The 20462-nt window shown below is 38.9% G+C and overlaps 1 protein-coding gene across 5 annotated transcripts in view; it reads right to left on the bottom strand.

The window, feature by feature from the left end:
* Positions 1 to 439: 439 nt before the first annotated feature.
* The window catches only part of MRPL1 (mitochondrial ribosomal protein L1), a 37458-nt gene continuing 17435 nt past the window's right edge, over positions 440 to 20462 (bottom strand). For 2 of the 5 annotated variants that reach the window (XM_073340457.2, XM_073340458.2), the window contains 2 exons: positions 6516 to 6597; positions 440 to 737 (listed from right to left, as the gene is read on the bottom strand). In XM_073340457.2, the coding sequence (XP_073196558.1) occupies positions 607 to 737; positions 6516 to 6597 (213 nt within the window). In that variant the 3' untranslated portion in view covers positions 440 to 606. Of the gene's footprint in view, positions 738 to 6515; positions 6598 to 12726; positions 13060 to 13141; positions 13248 to 20462 lie in introns of those variants that run through there. The other 3 variants (XM_073340459.2, XM_073340460.2, XM_073340461.2) reach the window with 3 other exon arrangements.

Below are 20462 nucleotides of genomic sequence, written 5' to 3'. Positions count from 1 at the left end.
TGCAGTGGAGTTATTCCATTTTTATACTGGTGTTACAGAAAGTGGAATGTGACCCATTTCTGCCTAGTAAACCTACATCCACCTCCAACAAAATGAACTAATTCAACTACCGTGCATTAAAGCTTACACAGGACCCAATCCTGCAAAGTACTCTTTTCCCATTGGTTTCAACTGGAATAGAGCATACTCAGCACCTTGCAGGACTGGGCCCATCATTCCCAATAGTACTAATGAAGAATTAAGCATGCACAATTATGAGACTATTGCCCTGGAAGGTTATATAGTAATGATGGGAATTTATAATAAAGTAAGTTTTGGTTAAATTACAATATGATGTGTAACAAACTGAACTTGATGAAAGCTTTCACCTGCACACGGAGGAAACAAAGTGGCTCAAAGTCTAAAGGTACCTTTGATACTGCAGGAATTAAAAATGAAATCTCAAACATGACATTTATTAACTTTCTAAAGAAGATGAGATCAGGGCTACACCACCAATTTCTGAGAGTAAACAAACAAATTAATAGGAAAACACATTTTTAAATACTCCTGGGGATTCTTGAATGGAAAATGCTAGGAGAATTTGCAGTATAATACACTGGCAGGCTATCTTGGAGCTTCTGCTTCTTTAACATCTTCTTTGTCCACTTCTTCTACTTGAGGAAGAAAACGCTTTAGATTTAGTTGTAAACCTTCACTGGTTGAACTTCGAATAATCAAGCGCTGCACAAATGGGCCTAAAAAACAAAACACAGAAAATAACTTCTGAATTATTCTAGTAGAATTTTTGATACCTGCAGGCTGACTTACCTTGTGATGTATGCCATATCCACCCCTACTTCCTACCAGTTGTTAAAGACAAGCAGTATCACCAAGCCGTACTGGGTTAAAGAATGTCTTGGGGGACAACCTGATCTCCATTTTGTTTATTTCTCAACCACAATGTTGTCAGTTTACACCAGTGCTGATATGATGCTTATATACAGACATGGAATCAGAGATATGCAGAGCTAGCAGGGAACTTGAAAGGTCATCTAGTCCAGCCCCCTGAGCTGAGCCAGGACCAAGGATATCTAAGATCATCCCTGACACACGTTTGTCTAACCTGGACTTTAAACCCTCTAACAACAGGGATCCCACAATCTCCCTTGCGAGCCTATTCCAGTGCTTAATTACCCTTATAGTTAGGAAGTTTTTTCCCCAATATCTAACCTAAATCTCCCTTGCTGAAAATTAAGCCCATTGCTTCTTGTCTGACCTTCAGAGGACACGGTGACCAACTGATCACAGTCCTCTTTCTGACAGCCCATAACATATTTGAAGACAGTTCTCAGGTTTTTCTCCCTCCCCCCCAATCTTCTTTTCTCAAGACTGAACATATCCAGTTTTCTTAACCTTTCCCCACAGATCAGGTTTGCTCTGGACCCTGTCCAACTTGTCCACAAGATTCTTAAAGTGTTGCACTCATAACTGGACATAGTACTCCAGCTGAGGCTTCACCAGTGCCAAGAGCAGTGGAACAATCACCCCCAGGTCTTATATGACACTCCTGTTAATATACCCCAGAATGACATTAGCCTTTTTTGCCACTGTACCACATTGCTGGCTCTTATTCAATTTGTGATCTAGTATAACCCTCACATCCTTTTCTGGGGTACTATTGGCTAGCCAGTTATTCCCCATTTTGTAGTTGTGCATTTAATTTCTTCTTCCTAAGTGTAGTACTTTGCACTTGTCTTTACTGAGTTTCATCTTGTTGATATCAGACCAATTCTCCAATTTATTAAGGTCATTTTGAATTCTAATCCTGTCCTCCAAAGTGCTTGCAACGCCTCCCAACTTGGTATCATCCACAAATTTTAGAAGCATGGTCTCCACTCCATTACCCAAATCATTAATTAAAATACTGACCAGAACAGATCCGTGCAAGACCCCACTAAGTATGTCCTCCCAGTTTGACTGCGAACCATTGATAACTGGTCTTTCAACCAGTTGCGAATCCACTTTATAGTAATTTTATCCAGACCACATTTCCCTAGTTTGCTTATGAGAATGTCATGTGGGACTGTGCTAAAATCTTTATTAAAATGGAGATAAATCATGTCTATTTCTCCCCCTTCATCCACTAGGCCAAATTACCCAGTCAAAAAGGAAAATTTGGTTGGTTTGGCATGATTTGTTCTTGACAAATCCCTGTAGGCTATTTTATCATCCTATTATCCAATAGGTGCTTACAAATTTGTAGTTTAATAATTTGTTCTAGTATCTTCCCAAGTACTGAAGTTAGGCTGACTGGTCTCTAATTCTTTAGGTCCTCTGTGTTATCTTTTTAAAAGACAGGTACCCCATTTGCCCTTCTCCAGTCCTCTGGGACCTCACCCTTCCTCGGAGTTCTGAAAGATAATCACTAATGGCTCTAAGATTGCTTTAGCTAGTTCTTTATAGCTCCAAGGGTGAATTTCCTCAGGCCCCGCCTTAGATATATCTCATTTATCTACATATTCTTTAAACTGTCCATTCCCTATTCTTGCCTCCCTCCTTGTTAATACTGTGTTAAGCATCTAGTAGTCACCATTAACTTTTTATTTATTATTATTTATTTAAGAGAAGACTGAAGCAGGATAGGCATTAAAAACTTCAGCCTTTTTGATGTTGTCCACTGGTAGCTCTCCTTCCCTTGTAAATCGTGGACTTACATTTTCCTTCATCTTTCTCTTGCTCCTAATGCATTTATAGAACCTCTTCTCATTGGCTTTTACGTCCCTTGCTCAGTGCAACTCATTTTGTGCCTTCGCTTTCCTGATTTTGTCCTGACCTGCTTGGGCTATTTTTAATACTGATCTCTAGCTATGCCCATGATTCCACTTTTTTGTAGTAATCCTTTTTGATTTTCAGGTAACGTAAAGTGCTCCTGCTCGAGCTATCTTACGATTCTTCCTATATTTCTTTGCATTAGGATAGTTTGTTGTTGCCTTAAATATTTACTCTGAGAAACTACTAACTCTCCTGAATTCCTTTTTCCCTTACATTTTCTTCCCAGGGGACCTTACATACTAATTATCTGAGTATGTTATAGACGTGTGTGTATTTATGAGAGAAGTACTGCAGTTTTTAAAATTTTACAGATTCATTCAAAATCAATATAGTTATGGTTCAGTTATTCTGACTGGAGCAGTACTACGGTATATAATGCAGATGCCTTAGCAGCCTATAAACTGCTTGTTCTTGCAACCAAACATGTAATCCTAGGGTAACATTTTCAAAAGTAACTTAGGTTCCTAAATACGTCACTTAGGGAGTTTTGAAAATTGTACAGTAATGTACATAATTTTCCCTGGTCATAAAAAAAGCTCATTTCAAACTGAGGCTATATACCTATTAATTAAAAATACCCACTTTGACCATTTAGAGAGGCTCCATCTATTTTCCAGGATGGTGGGAACTAACTCCAGTGGGCAGAGTGGAGTAACAGGGCAGAGCTCTAGAGTAAAAGCTCAATCAGACCGAGGAAACGTGTTACACCTCCAAAGAGATATGCATCTCACAGAGCTCTTCTTCACATTTGAGCAGAATGAAAATAAAGAACAGCACTCCTGCAATCAACCTCGATGTTGCATGGTCCATATTTCCGCTCAGAAGAAATATGGTCCAGGTCAGCATTACCCCACAGACGTCACCTGACAGCGAGAGAGGAAGGTAGAGCACCTGGTGAGCACAGCCACACACCTGAAAGGGGAAAAGGGGTAGACAGGGAAGTCTGACCCTACCTGGAGGCCCCTTCAAAAGCACAAAAGGAATGAGGTTCAACAGTAATGCAGAGCTTGCTGAGGGGCTGGGAAGCCCCACTCCTGTGAAAAGGAGAGAGATCAGGCTTCTGTTTGGGTTATACAGGTTTTTAAGCTTCCCTCATCACAATTTGAGCGTCCTCCAGTAGAACATTAAGTAATGTGACCAACATTTGTCACATGCAGTTCACTCTCTCCCATATCCTCTCCCACGGGGAAGTGCATTCTGTGGAGTGTTTTTCATTGTGTTTTTAAATAAGTTATAAGTACAGTATGCTCTGTGTTTATATTAGCTACAGCAAGGTCAAAGAAGTGTGCCTTGCACCTGGAGAACAACGTGGTGAGGGCTCTGGTGGTTCTAAATTCCTAGTTAGGGTGAGAGGGGAGTGAGAAGGAAAAGCCAAGATGGATTCAGGAAAGGGCTTAGTGGTCCATTTGATGTGGAAGGTCAGGAATCAGGGAGGGAAATATCAAAAGGGGAAATGACAAAATTTGATAGCACTAAATGTATGGCTGGTGCTAAAAAATGCAAGCAATAGAATAAAGCATTGCAAATTGACTGAATAAGGAGTTTAAATGGAATACTGCATTGAAATATAATAAATAAGGCAAATAATGTAATAATGCAAACTTCAAGTGTGCTGCAAACAAACACAATATTGCTCTAGTCCCAAAGTAATCACCACTTTGATTAAATATTCATCTCTGTTATCATTATTCCTGGGTAGCTCTGTTTGTGATGATTTAAAATTTCTCATTTAGAACAGTTAATCTTTTTCCCCCCATGCTAAGTGCAACTCAACATTAATATACAACGTCACTGACTGCAGGGAAGCTGGCGTTTCTTTGATTTTTTATTAGGTATGTCAGGCAAGAAAAAATAATCTTAGATTTCATATTTTTGTCTCCAGGGATATGGAACACAGCAGAATTAATTTTCCTTATCTGCAGATCTACAGAAACTGATAAATTAGTCATTTATATTCCAAACATTCATAAATGGAAAAACACCAACAACTTCCCCATGCCAGCTGGACTCCTGGTATTGAATGGAGAATGAGCCTTTCTACAAAAGGAACCAAAGAAAAGCAAATCCATTAGGTTTTCTTTGGGGGAAGTATGAATCCAAATTATTTTATGTTGCAACATATGAATCTGCAATCTTAATTTGGTGAAAATTTTTAATTTTTCATAAGGAGAGCTATACACTAAGCATGCATGTTCCATGACATGGTTATGTGCACATACGGTAAAGAAAACATCCTATAACTTTTGGTTGTTATACCTTGTGCACAGGGGGGCTTGAGAGGAATGGAAAACAGGAAACTAGCAGCAACTACTTCGAATGGTAGATTTTGTACATCACCTTTCAGTTGTTACACCTAGGTTAACGTTTGACTTTTAGGAAACTAAAATAAATTAACCCCCTTGTGGTAACCACCACACACTAAAGTCGCAAGGATTAGTCACTGAAGAGCAAAACTGACTCTTCCTCACCACTGAGCCACTCCAGCAGCTTATGTCCACTTTATTAGATTGATGTAGTTATCAAAACACCTTGGAAAGTCAGGATGCCCGACTTCTATCATTTCTGCTGATTACTAATCCTTCGGGTGATCCAATCAGCCACATATTTTCTAAAACACTGAACCCTTTAAAAAAGTTTATTTTCTATAGGAAAGAAATAAAATCATGCCAGGAATTCAAGCACCACAGATAACATGTAACAACAGTGAGAGGTGTTGATTAACCACTCCTGTTCCTCCAATCATGCAGAAGCTATTCACTGCGAGTTTACTTTATGATGAAGTCAACAATGAAAAGAGCATGCTGCAGGAAGTGAGCTGTAGCTCACGAAAGCTTATGGTCAAATAAATTGGTTAGTCTCTAAGGTGCCACAAATACTCCTTTTCTTTTTGCAAATACAGACTAACATGGCTGCTACTCTGAAACCCATTGTTAGGATTATAAATTAAAAACACTGAGCACAGTCAATTCTTCTCTGAAGCCTGTAGGAAACACGTGGACTGGATTTTTATTCCCAAGTGACCTTATCCTATTGCTTAGAAAGGCAACAGAAAATAAACTGACAAATTTGTAATATCAACAGCAAAAATATGGCCGATGACAGTTCTCTGCACAGGTGGCTGATGTGTGACCCCAGAACCTCTGGTGAAGTGCAGCCACGTCGGGTAGAACTATCGATGAACACTGGCCGTGGAATCCATACATCCAACCCACGTAAAGGCTCACAACAGTGCAAGAGGCATCCACCAGTGGCGTAGAATTGATGCAGAGGCCTGGAAGAATTTTCTGCTTGCTTATTCTTTCCTAAACTTCTAGCTTGGCAACCCCCTCGTCCTGACCAAATTCCACTAAGTCCTATGTAACAGTCTTCCCTGCAAGCTCAGTTGGGTATGGTAATGTTGCTTATTTTCTGACCTATGCTGTCCTTTAGTGCATAGCAATGCTAAACTCCTGATTTAGCAAGGCACACATTAATAGTGCTTCTGTGCTCAAGGGGACCACTCATATGCTTAAAGCTAGACATGAAGTTTAAGTAACATGGTGGATCAGGGCTGAAAAGCTGCCTCCATCCTAAAGGCAGATGAAGTGATGTGTGTTTGTAGGGTGTTTGGCAATAGTTAGTGATGAAGAGCGCTTCCTTATTACTTAATTTATGTAATTTGCTTTAACTTCAATTAAGAGCCTAAAGGAAAAACTACTTACCATAGCTCAATGGCTTGTATGTACAGACATCCTTAATAATTGCATCCAGATTGGCAACTATCTGCTCATTAGGCATATCCAGCTGAAAGAGGTTAATGCAAAATTAATTATACAGAAACAAGTGTTGATGATTAATAAAATTAAAAGTGGTTGGGTAAATATTTAATTGGTGTTTTGGGTATCTGAATTTAAAAAATTTCCCTTGGTTTAAGATGTCAAGAATTACCAATTCCATTAGTGACATTAGCAAGAAGATACCTCGCTGTGAAGAAAAACATTTAAGTAAACCACTAACTTAGTGGCATGCACACGTGACACCACAGTCACATGTACACATCCATGTTCTCAGATGGCAAACCAGGATGCTCAAGATTAAACATGCACAATCACTTTGGTGAAAATAAATGTAAAACCATTTTCAAATCTCTTTCCTTGAACAATGTGTGGATGACTTCAAATCTATTTTCGAAAGCAACACTTTTATATACATTTATTGGCGTTAGAGATGTCTATTAAGGAACAATCCTGCATTGGCAGGTAGATGACTTCACAGCATGTTTTCTAGCGTTCTTCCCCACTCTAGATTTAAGTGCCCTATGAGATAGGGTTTCCACCACCCCACTTTTGGAGATTTTTCCACCATTTACTATATCTCACTCAGATGATGTGAAGCCAAAAGAGTTCCTTCCTCATTTTAGGCCATCACTTGTAGGTTCTAGCCATAACCATCCACCCTGATTTTTGTCCATTGGTGGCATTTCCACCCTTCAAACCGTTGTAGATTTATATCTCCATTTGCGATCGCGAAAGCCCTCATTCAGCAAAACACTTAAGCAAGTACATAAAATTTCAAGCACACGAGTAGCCCCAACGTCAATGGGACTACATACATTCTTAAATGCTTTGCTGGATCGAGGCCTTAGCTAAGTAAAAATGTAGCTCTTTTCACCTTTCCTCAAATCCCAACCAAACCCCTAAATTACTAATATTCTTGTCTGAGCTCCCTCTAACTTGTCAATATCTTGTTAGTAATGAGATACCCCAAACCGAACACATTGTTACAGATTTAGTTACATCAAAGCCAGAGAGAGAGAGAGACGTATGAAGACTAACTATTACCTCTGGCTCTGGGATGCCGCAATACATGCCGCCCAAAATTGCATTCACATTTTTGCTACAATAAGGTCTTGCAGTCTCATGTTTAATTTGCTCTCCACTATCACCAACAGGTTTCACTCAGCATTTCCGTTTCCCAGAAACGTCCCTGCCATCGAGTACGTTTTCAATTACTTTCCTGTACGCTTATGAGTTGTATGTTTTGAAGCTCAATCGCCTTATGTTATTTTCTGTCCATGTTTTTAATTTCACTAATGGGCTGTTTATTCCCCCTTCTATACAATTAATGACGACAACACTAAGACAAGCTCCTTTGGTACCCGAGAGCAGTGCTTCTCAACTATCTGATGTGGGGGACTGGCAATTTTTTTCCAATGTGCGCGCAGACAGGCAGCCGATGGCTCACGGACCGGCACCGGTCCGTGGACCACCACTTTGAATAGCACTGCCCTAGTGGACACATTCCCCCAATTTGATACATTAACCTTTCTTTATGCTCTTTTAACAGGTATTCAGCGTGAAGGTCAAATGGTCCTATGGTATCCAATCCAGTTAGTATTCATTTTTTCAAGTAACACTTTGAAAGCCAACTAAATAATGCATTAAGGCAGCAGTAAAGCAATAGTTATGAAAACTGCCATTACTGCAGTTTACTCTATTGGTAAAGCAAGCAATTCAACACAAGGGCAGATTAAATAAAGGACAAGAAATTGTAAGGGTAACAATAAAAAATCTCATAACGTAAATTATATTTTAAGCACCTATTTTTACATTGATGTTCAGAATTGCAGTGATTCTTAATTACATTCTGAATGAGCTGCTTTGCATTTGTTCTATAAAAGTAAGATATATTAGCATTAGCAGTTTGCTCTAAATACAACATCCTTTATAAGTCTTTTCAATGGAATGAGTAATAAAAGGAGTACAGTACACCCTAAAAGAGAAGACAAAGAAAGCAGGAGGTGGAAGGGATGGATGACCAGGGAACTCAGTTACTTACACTAATAATTAATATTTAGCATTCCTATAGAGCTTTTCATTTATAGCTCTTAAAGCACTTCAAAAAGGTGAATAAGAATCTTCTGTATGTGATGGAGAGGAAAGCTCAGGCACAGAATGAAGTGACCTCCCCAAAGTCATAGAACAAGCCATGATAAATCTGAAAATCAGATGCAAGTCTCCTAGACTTCCAGTCCCCGGGGTCACACTGTCCCAAACATGGATGTGCTTTTAAAAGGTCATTTTCATTTGACAAAGAACACACTTCATTTTAACGCACATCACATCAGTTACTTCCTCTTTGCTCTCATGTAAGCGTTCACCTAGTATAGTGGCATGCAGTCGTCTGGTACAGTGTAAAGCCAAATAGTCTTTCATGATGCACAATGCGCAACCGCCATGCTAGTCGATGGCTGGAGTTTATCATGTCCTCTCACGTGGGATTACAAAGGTCCTACTGTAATTAAGAGTTTCCTTAACCATTTAAAAAAAATGCAAATACCCATAAGAATTGGCAAGAAAAAAAATACTGCAGTTTGCAGTTCAGTCGCCCTGAAACAAACCCATAGTCTAATTTTAAAACAAGTGTCAACTGGTGCTGAGAAACTAAGCAAAACCTCATGTTTTGATCCACAAAAGCATTTGAGAACTGCGGTAGCTAAAGACATTACTACCACATCTGATACACATTATTTGATTAACTAATCCACCAATTTTTGATCACAGTTACTCTAAGACCCTCTTTACAGTAGCTGACGAACCAATGTTATTCTAGGCCTGTCTTGTCAGGCAAAAAGCGTTTTTCAATTGTGTTAGCTCAATAAGATTGAAAAGCTCTGTTAAAGTGCAAGCTAACATATCTGAACCATTGCTCTAGGGTAGGTTACAACACTGCCAGTTAAAACCGCTTCAAATAAGTCATCCTGAATCATAATGGGTTTTTTTGGATTGCGTCAACACCTTTTATGCCCATTCAGACATACCCCTAGGGAAACAGCGTTTCATTATTATTCTTGCTTTTAATAATATTATTATTATTATTCTTGCTTAAGGCGCTAACAGTTTCCCTGATCAGTAGGCCGCTGGTAGACAAAGCCTAACTGTGCTATAGTTTACAAAACGGTAGTACAGACTAGATAGGGGCTTTACAATCCAATAGGTTAGTGTTTAGATTAGTCTAAAGGAATACTTCAGTATTGATGTATAGCCTAGCACATGTACACACTGTCTGTACCAGCCAGGGAGATCGCTTTATTATTACTTTTTAGCATTATTCCCTGGAAAATTACTTCATGCAATGTCCCCAGCTTGTGCAGATAAGCCTCCCAAGTGTCCAAATTCATTAATAACTTGCATCATGAGGGCAGCCAGCATTATTTTCAAAATGTGTCAGTCATAAAATGCAAATTCAACCAAACTAATTTACTTTTTTAATCTCAAGTTTATTTTCAAAATTATTCCACTGTCTGGATATGCAAATAGGAAATGTATAAAAAGGTGTCTTATATTATATCACAAGCTTGAAATATGAATTAAAATATTTAGTTTATGTCATTCATACAAATGCATCACACCTAAGTCCATTGTATGGACTTAATCATCAGACAATTCAATTACATATACATGTGGCTTCTGAGGATACGGCAGGAGAGCGGTGGCATGCAAGAGCCAGATGTCAGAATTAAGCATGGAGAAAATAGAAGGCTCTAAGAAAAAGGATTTGATTGTTTTTTTTAAATCAGAAAGAGGGTTAGGAGTCATGGGCCAGGAAGGATAAAATTGGAAACTAGGTAAGAAGCCAAAATGAAGCTGCTCTAGATGGTGGAGACAGCATGGGAGAGCATACACCACCCGTGTGGCAAAACATGGATGAACCAAGAGAGGAGTCCGATATTTGAAAGACTCGGAGGCAGAAAGAACAAATATAGAATGAGATGCAACAGAGCCAAAGAGGGGCCCAACCAAGTCCACAGAAACAAATATTGTGAAGATGATGAGGGAAGGCTTTGTCCTTGATTCTGAAATGGGCAAGAAGATAGAAGCACAACCTGAAATTTTGCCTGTTTCAGCATGATGGGGAGATGAGCAACTATAATTTGGAGAACAGATTTAGGTTTGATGAACTGGGACTTCATCATAAAAGCTCCCGGAAAAAACAGACAATGAAATATCAATTAGCTCACAAAAACAGAGTAACTGCTATGTTTATTTTTGCAAATAATATACAAATATTAGCAAGAATCGACATACTCTGAAAACCATCTGATTTATGAAATTAAAGTGAGCCCAAAATAGAAAGTGTGAAATGCATTTAAACATGTCACCTGTACTATTTTTCCCCGGCTCACTTCCTGGTTTGTTTGCATAATTCTGTAACAAACTGAGTTTAAAAAAGGTAAGTGGCCAGCTTTTACAACAGATATGTGCAATGTTCAAAGGCAAGCTAAAGTAAATTAAGCACGGTTCCTGCACAGAATAATGTGCACAAAGCAATGTGCTTATTTTATTTTGCAGCTGAATGATACTGAACATTATTATACAGTCACAATAGCGGTGCTAATGTAAAAGGTTGGAAGATGGCATATATATTCTAACCTCTGAAGTCTCTGAATTTATCAATCCTCTCTCCAGTAACACCTCCCTTACCCCACTTTGAGTACCTAACACCAGTCAAGACACCTCCCTGTCATATCAGAGTAAGCATGCTATTAATACCAGCTTTTCCACATGAAGTCAGCCAACAAAATACCTTTTTTTTTTTTTTTTTTTAATATACTGAAATCGCACATTTAGATATCACAAGAATGGTACCTTTGTAAAGTGAGATGTTCGGGCTGTTCAATTTTACACACTACAGATTTTTAACAAGTTAATTAAAAAAACTGCAAAAAAGTGTAGAATTAAAATCCATACTAGGTTAAGAAAGAGGGGTCGATGCACCCCATGTTACAACATTCATGTGTGTTGGCGTACCTTATTAAGGTAGGCTGTCTAACCATAATCTCAAATCTTCTACATTTCTCTTACTACTAAACTGCTGTTCCAACTCATCTGCTATTTTCCTACTGATATTGCATGCTCCCAATATGGTCTTCTGTTGTGTTTGACACTTCGATCTCATCTGAACCACATTTCATGCACCGACGTAACTAATGAGTTTTGGTTGCTCAATTTGAGACAACTTAAAGGGTCCTGATTTTCAGGGGACAGGTACTCAGCGCTTTCTGAATATTAGGCCCTTAAAGGAGTCTCAAATTGGGAATCCAAAAAACACTAGCCACTTTTGAAAATATAAGCCTGTACTTCTATTTGTTTTTTTAAAAACCAGTCTCCTTATGTGTAAAAGCCTATATACCAACGGGATAAGCAACATACCTCCACTATTTTTCCCTCCCAAACAAGTGATTTTAAATTCTCCAACATGGATTAAATAGCATACCTCTTCTATTTCTTATAAAAAGCCCATTTTCTAATAACAGAAGCAGAATTTTTAGAGAGAACGAAGAGTTTGCAGTTTACAGAGGCATAACAATACATGAATATGCATTTGTTTTACGTTAAGGCTGAGGGAACTACCTTCTGATTTTTATGGGACATGAGGAAAACAAACAGTTTCGCAACTGCTTCAAAGTCTATAGCACTGTATGAATGCATTCCAATTTTAGTGCCTTGTTAGCAAATAGGTTGTCCAATTATTCCTGAGGAGGAAAAGTTTGGTTGTGCATACTATATAATTTAACACTAACATGAAATATTAGGTCTTCACTTAGAATTTATTTTACAAATTTAAATGCTTGCAAGAATTTTGATTGACAAAACCTGTAGCAAAAAATATATCTTATTTCTATGAAATTTCTTGCACTGGAGTGATATTTGCCATTTTGTTTCATTTATGAAACACTCTCTCAATAAAGTCTTCAGTTAAATTAATAAAATGGATATCCCTCCTGTAAATATCCATTTTCAGGTTTCCTGTCCAAAGGAGCTACTGTAAACTGTCTTGCCCGTGCTCCACAAGCAAAAAACAAAAACAAACCCCCCCCCAAAGCCTGTAACCCTATTTATTTAATCCATGTCACAATTCTACAGGTTGTGATATAGTTTGTGGAGGATATGGTTGGTAAATATGGGGTGCTCTTAGAAACACAGCAATATGTTGCTTGTTAAGGAAAAAGAATAAATGGAACATTCCACTAAAAACAAAGTTATAGGCATACGTAAGGCCCAGACCTCTTTGGTGCTAAATTAAATGATATAATCCAACCAGAGGGGATTGACTTCCCCTTCTGCTCCCTCTGCTCCAAAAGTCTGAGACATTGCTATCTCATCTTACTTTTCATAGTTAATTCACAAAGCCAGTTCAAGTGCCCTCTCCTCTCCAGTGTTTAATAGTCTCATCATACTCAGCTGAGTTTCCATGCCTTTTGTTCTAAAAAGCAAAGCAAATACAAATAAATACAGAGCACCATCTCATTGAAAAGAGCTTTTCCTTCTTTGCAGTTGTAACTCACAATCACTTTCAGTTCAGTCAAATTCATTTCATGCAATGTTCAAGAGTTTTGAAGAAGGTAATACCTGGTCCTCAATCTCAGTCATCATTTCTGTTTTTGCAGCAAACTGAATATAAGAGAGCAACGCATGTAAGATACATTCCTGCAATAATCCATACCAGGGAGCAAATCAATCCACCTTCCATTTTATTGTGTGCTATCTTTTTTCTGAGTGAGGTATCTAGAACATATATATATTAGTGCCGATTTAGCCAATACCTTTTCCAGCCTTCAGTTTTTCTATGACAGCTTGCCCTATGAAAAATAAGAGCTCAGCCTCAAAAAAATAAAGATGGCCATTCTCAAATAATTAGAATTTTAGTGACCTTATTAATAAAAGGCAGGCCCAACTTTACTAACCTTCAAGAGCTGCTACTAAAAATCAGTCATTAAAAAAAGGAAGTGTCCGCCCCCAAAACAGAGGCTGATTAATTATGGCTTATTTCACAGTGACAAACTAGAAAGCTGGCCAATTTCTCACTGTACATTAGTTGGACTTACAGGCATGATGTTGTATCATAAGGAACCTACACTGAGATCCTTACAGTGGCTGCTCTCTTTAAATAAAGTCGGAGTAAAAAAGTTGGATAAGGAAAAGAAATACAGCGTAAACATGAAGGACCCTACCTGAGGTCCTCACTCAGGCAGAACTCCAATTTAATTTGCCTGAGTAAGGGTCTCAGGTTTGGGTCCTTAGCGCTCATGCTGCATTTTTCTCAGCCATCGTTTTTACTCATAATTGGTTTAAAGAGAGGAGGCCCAGGAAGGGGCTCTGGATAGATTTCCTCCAATGCAACATCACAGCTGAGAGTCCATAAGAGTCTGCATAATATTTGTCAACTAAGAATTTCATTGTAAGGAAGGAATAGAAGAGAACTTCCCACAACCGTGGTTCTTTATCACACGAATTTAAGTGTAATGTTCAATGCTCCTCTATGCATATACTGCCTCTTTTGGACAAGTCTAAATGCAGTCCTCTCCCCCTAGCTCAGAGTGAATGTTGAGACTCCTTCATGGAGTTCAAACTGCCATGCAATTTTTGCCCTGTAAACATCCCCCCCCCCCTTAATTAGGGGTGGGAAAGTGACCAGGATCCCAATATGATACACAGCTTCTAGATATGTCTGTATAATACTCAAAACGAAACCAGATTTATTCTTTTAATTTCAGCACATGAAACACTTCAGTATCCTGAAATCTCTCAGACCAAGGGGCCCTTGAATGCCCTCCTGGTGTGAAACATGAATTGCACCTTTTTATAGTAAGCTTTAGGGAGACCTACTCGGAAGTGATTTTGTTTTTCGTTTCAGGCGCATGGCGTAATAAACTCCTTTATGAGGGTATTCAGGGATGCCAAAGGTCTCATTCCATAAAAAGGAACAGGAACAGGAACAGCCCCTTCACTTCCACTAGTGCAGGGGATTCCGACCCTGCAAAGGCACTGGGGGGTGGGAGGAGAAGAATGGGGGGAGGGGGGCGTTGCCGCAGCAAGAATGGAACCCTGTCTCTCTTTTGCCTGAGTCCAAAGCCCCTCTAGTGCTGTCTGCCACTCTTTACAGTGTCGTTCCACTGGTTGAAAACTTGTGTCTGGGGGAGAATCGGCAAGCACGAGAACACTGATTCAATCAGCACTATCTTATTTCCTGTATTCCTCAAGGACCTGAACCACCCCTCCAGAGGACAGGAGAGTCAAAGCAGCAGCCAGTAGGAACACACAGGAGCATGGATTCTGCAAAAGCCATACTGTCATGCAAATGTTAGGGGGTAGGCGGGAATCATTTCTGAGGTTCTCTCTCTCCGCGGGTCACCCCAAAACACTATCTATTTCACTGGCGCTAAACAATGCTCCCCACAAACCTAATGACAGTAATATGGTGGAAATTGAGAGTTTCCTACCTTCTATATAGCTACAGAGCACCACAATGGGGGACAATTTGGCCCTTTGCAATTAAAGTAAGGCAATGGGTAGCCATGCTCCGGTTGCTTTGTACCACAATGGCATTTGTAGTTTTGTCACCTTAGACAAAGCATATGTACCCCACCGCCAGCTGCTTGCTCAACCAATGGACCAACAGTTATCCTAGAAGAAGCCTGTGTCTGGTAAGCTAGCCAACTCTGTAGTTGTAATTCACCATGAGAGCAACGACAGAAGCAATCATGGGGACAGGACTCAAGTGTTTTTAGCCACTAGCATAGGGTTAGTCTGAGTCCTAACTACACTATAGTTTCTATTGTTGCTACCATCCAGAAGAATTGTGACCAGAAAGTTTGCTAGAATACACAAGGCCTTTATCTTGATGCTTCAATACTCTAACACATTTAATTCAATTTCATTTTGGTCCTTCCTTGCTCCAACATGCTCCCAAGACTGCAGGCATTTTAATTTCATCATATAATTTAACTCTGCTTTCGGAGCAACCATCTGTACTTGTTTACTTATTCTAACCCACATTTAAGTCTTTTGGCATCACTAGCATCGTCTGTGTGAGACATCATTGGTTTTTTCCATACGAGTAATTAAACTGCAGTCTCATTAATGCTGTCTAGAGTTCTAGCCAGGGTGGATAAAAATTAATTACATTTTTAAAAAAAATAAAAAAAAAATCCCTGAAGAGTGGCTTGACAATGCTTTTCTTTCCTTCAGTTACTGCACAACTGTGCATACATGACAGCATTTCCACCTTAGCCAAGGAGATCTGTGATTGTGCAATGGCCAACACCAGAAAGCAGGGTGTATAAAACTGACATTTTTAAAAAAAGAAAAAAAAATGGATTTTTTTATTTAAATCGGATTATTTTGATAAAATGCTTTTTGAGGAAAAAAGATCTATCTAAAGATAGTTTTAATTAAGATACATTATAGCTCAAAGACATCTCATCATGGAATAGGGATTATAAATTCTAATTCTATAGTATGAGACAATATATTCATGTAATGTTTAAGAAAAGTTTTGTAAATGAGTTCCAATAGTTTATGGATTAGGGACCCAATTTTATGGGGTTCCAGGGACTTCTGTGTAGATTATTTAGGTTAATCTTTCTATCTACCCGATGGGACTCAGTGCTCAGTATAGAAGATACCATCAGAGATGCTTAGTTTTGCAGTTCTCAAACTGTGGATTTATGTCTCCAGAGATAAAATGCTTGTTAACAGCAAAAAGGTTTTAAAATAAATAACTAACTAACTAAAGAGGTGAGAAACAACAGACCTCAACCCTATTGTCCCTCTGCAAATTTGTGTACACAAAGTCAATCCCTTACCTCTCTCTAAAAGTGCAAAGTTTTGAAAAGTTCAATGAATAGAAAGAAGATTGTTGGGGGTGGAACAGATCTGGACAAGGAAAAAAGTCTGGAGATAAATATGAGAAGGGAGGGACAGGCAGTAGAAACAAAAGTGAAACTGTTTGACCAGCATATTCCAGAAGTCAAGAGGTCTTTCTGAGTGTAGCACTCACTGATTTGAGATCTACCATACCATTCTCTCACGAGAACAGAAAATCTATAATGGCAGCAGGCCGTAAGAGAGACCCAGTTTGGGAATATTTTAATGAAGTTCCTCTACCTGTGGGTAAGACAGGCATGCATGCAAAATGCAAACAGTGCAACAAAGAAGTGCAAGGCCTAGTGATGTTCTCCTCCTAATACAGCATGGCAAGAAAATCCTCCGAATATTAATGATTAACCTCCCAATTACTTCATAAATATCTGCTTCAATTACCTTTGGTAAATGAAATAACCAAACAATTGTTCATTTTCTGACATAGCTGTAAAACTAATCTGAAAAGTTTTCAAAATAAATTACTTTTAAAATGTATAGTATGTACCTGCTAAAAATGAAACCTACATCTATCGCTGAGTTGTGAAGAATATGTATTAAGATTATAACAACCAACAAGAATGCATTTTTATGTAGAAATCCTTGATTAAATCGAGTCTTCCTGACTAGTGATTTAAATCAATTTGATTTAAATCAAATCCACCCTGGTTCTAGCTCAAAACTCCTTTAAGAATAAGAAATACAAGGGCCGAATACTGTAAGGTGGTAGTGCCTTCAACTCCCTCCGAAGTTAAATAATTTTAAAAGGCTCACTACTTCTCCCACTCAGGGCTTGTCTACACATGAAGTTATTCAGGAACAGCTGTTTAGCAAGGGCGAAGTTAAACAGGAACAAGGCACCCTTATACTGGGCTGAGATTGTCCACACATGCAGTTATTCAGGAACAGCTTTCCTGAATAACTCCATGTGAAGACGGCTCTTACATTTGAGACCTGAAAGAAAGAACAGCTCAAGCAGGTACTAAAATTCATTGTTAAGTCTATTAGTTTTCTGTCTTACCAAAGACAACACAACATAAAATTACCTTGGATTTGTCTTGCCAACACACAAAACGCAACACCTGGGTTTTTACAAGTTCATAAAACAAAATATCTACTAGATTAAAAAAGAGCACTAACTTCTGGCCTTAAGTCATGTTACTGTGGGAGGGGAAAAATAGTATGCATTAAAAGTGGAAGCAAGGATCTCAGGTTTTCAGACTTAACTCTATTTCCTTTTATATTGGTTGGTTTTTACAACTGATGTCATTTACACTTCTATTTTTTATTTGTACTCATTTTTATTTAAATTTGTACCGTTTAGTTATAAACCAATGAAACCAGAAATCCGTAAAGAAAATAACCATAAGATCTTTAATCATACCAATGAAAATGATGTTGCTTTAACAATTATATTCTTTGGAACAGGCCATTTATAACTTTCTATTTCAAGGAAATTAAACTCTGCAAAATATACTTTACAGAGACTGCCCCTCTATCCAAGACAACTCTCTGGAAGCGCTTTGCATGGATGAAAGGAGACAGGAGTTAAATTCCTGGTCTCACTTACTAGGTCAGAAAGGCTGAGAATTTTGTGAATGCAGCAAACACAGCTTTGGAGAAAGGGAAATGTTTTGTATTATCAGCAGCAACCTATCCATCTTAAAAAACAGCTCTAAAACCATCCAAATATAGTCCCAGTCTATCCTCTGCAGCTGGAAGATTATGGTTGCTAAATGGGTCCTTTTGGGAGATGGAGGAAAATGGGACACACGATTTCTCCATCTCAGGTTCCATCACTCCAGATTTTGCGAGCTGAACACAGCTGTCATCGCTTCTCTGGTTCCTCTCAAACATCTCAATTATTTATTAGACTGGAAAACATCACAACTGCTGACTTGTGCGGAAGAGAGGTGTGACATCGAAAAATAGGTCAGAACAGATTAATGGACAATTTAAGACAGCAACACCGCAGAGAGTCTTTTACGCTTTCTCTTTGAGAAAGGCCACCTTGATTGAAAGGTGGGCTGGAAGTACCGTGCTGTTATTGCGAGTACTGCAAGGCAGCTTTACCCTTTACTGCAGTTTGTAATTATGTTATCATTCACAAGGTTTAAATTCAACAGTTCTTTATTTAATAGTGAGCAAGTCTACACGACACTGCGGTAAAAAAGCCAGCAAGCTCCCAGAGTCTTGTCTGAACTAGCTTTCCTACCTGTGGAGCTGCATTAGTGTTAGCAACATTGAGGTCTTGTCTATGCTAGGCTTTCTTTTCCTGAAACATTTCCCAATGTTACTCTACTCAAGACCTGTGTTACGTAGTGAGAGTCAGCAGAACGTACTCTTCTTTAAGTAGGATTCTAGCACCTGAGACTAGGAGAATTCAGGAGAAGAGCCCTGAATTTCTATGCAGTGTCCTAGATCTTGTCACTTCCATAGCACGGTCTCTTTCCCAGCATCCAACTGATGGGCCCTCTCCTGGGACTCCACATGGAAGAGGTTCTGTGGGGTTTCAGGATACAGCTGGGGGCTGAGCAGAGGGCTGGACACCAATCACACAGTCTCCTGTTGATCGTTTGGACTACCACACAGAAGCCTGAGTGAGAGTTACTTAGGTTTGGAGTTTCATTAATTGCTTCTGGATCCCCACAACAGCAGCTGCTTAGCAGCCTCAGGGGAAATAGCTGCAAGGCTCATACAGGAGCTCTGCAGCAAATGTGCATCAAAGAAGAGAAGACAAACAATGATTAGTGTGGAGATCTCCATATATCCGAGTTCACCCTTTCCTAAGGATCCACAGGGATTGGGGAGGGCTTTGTTCCCTACAAACTCCTGAAGTCCCAAATTCCGCACAGTTTTCAATTATCTCACTGTTCCCTTGGAATTTCCCAGTCTGCCTTCTGTATCCACCTGTTGTCTCTTGTCTTGTATTTAGATTGCAAGTTCCTTGGGCTATCTTTGTGTTGTGTGTCTGTACAGTACCTAACACAATGAGGCCCTGATCAGGATTCCTAGGAACCACTACCATACAAATATGTTTCCCATGTCATTGACCCCTCTTTGCCCCCTTCTCCAGAGCGGCTCACAATCTGACCCATACTTTCTACAAGACATGCTAAACTGTTCTGAGCGCTGAGCTAAGATTTTAGAAAAAAATCTTGAACATAAGGGGAATTTTCAACTTCTATGAAACTTACAATACATCTCACGAGGAAAATGTTCATGGAACTTCAGTTTCAAATTTTAAGAAGAGGATCAAATCCTGACTGACATGCAGAACCCTCTAATTACACTTTGCAAGATTCTTGATCCTTGAAACACTACCAGAAAAAGCTTCAGGGATTAAATTTCATTTTGCTGGCATCGGTACACAAAGCCAAGCAGAGTCAGGCAGGGCAGACAGCTAAGGAGAAAGAAGAAAAACAAATGTGGAGGGGGGAGAAAGAGGGAGAGTCTTGAGGAGAGAAAACAAGTACAGAACAGAAACAGAACCCAGAGCAGGAAAGGTAACAGACAAAGAGATAAGAAAAGCAACACTGAAAAGGGAGGGGAGAAAATGAAAGATTAGAAAGACACTATACCAACTGAAATCAGGTTAAAAAAAAACAAAACAGTATTCAACGTATAGATGTACTACATGATGTGGCAGATATTATCCAAAACTAACAAACTTTTTAAAAATGTGGTCATACAGACAGGACTTTAAATGCAATAAAAAGCCTGTACAATTTATTAAGGTGTATGCAGCAAGTAGTTCTGGATCTGCCTACACAAATAAGCAGAATATTTTTATACCAACAGAAAACACCCTGGAGATTAAAACTAAGAAAAAGCAAAATGATCAGTAACCCAGAAAGTCAAAATGTGATTACTGTGAGCTTGTTCTACTGTGGAGGAACTGAAAAAGTTCAAGTGCAAAATCTTAAATGGCATTGATACTGAAGTATTAAAGTTAAATACCGTTCC

The sequence above is a fragment of the Lepidochelys kempii genome, chromosome 4 (assembly GCF_965140285.1).
Source record: "Lepidochelys kempii isolate rLepKem1 chromosome 4, rLepKem1.hap1, whole genome shotgun sequence".
NCBI classification, from domain to species: domain Eukaryota; kingdom Metazoa; phylum Chordata; order Testudines; family Cheloniidae; genus Lepidochelys; species Lepidochelys kempii.
The sequence above is the reverse complement of the archived record's forward strand: the minus strand, read 5'-3'. Positions and strand labels throughout refer to the sequence as shown.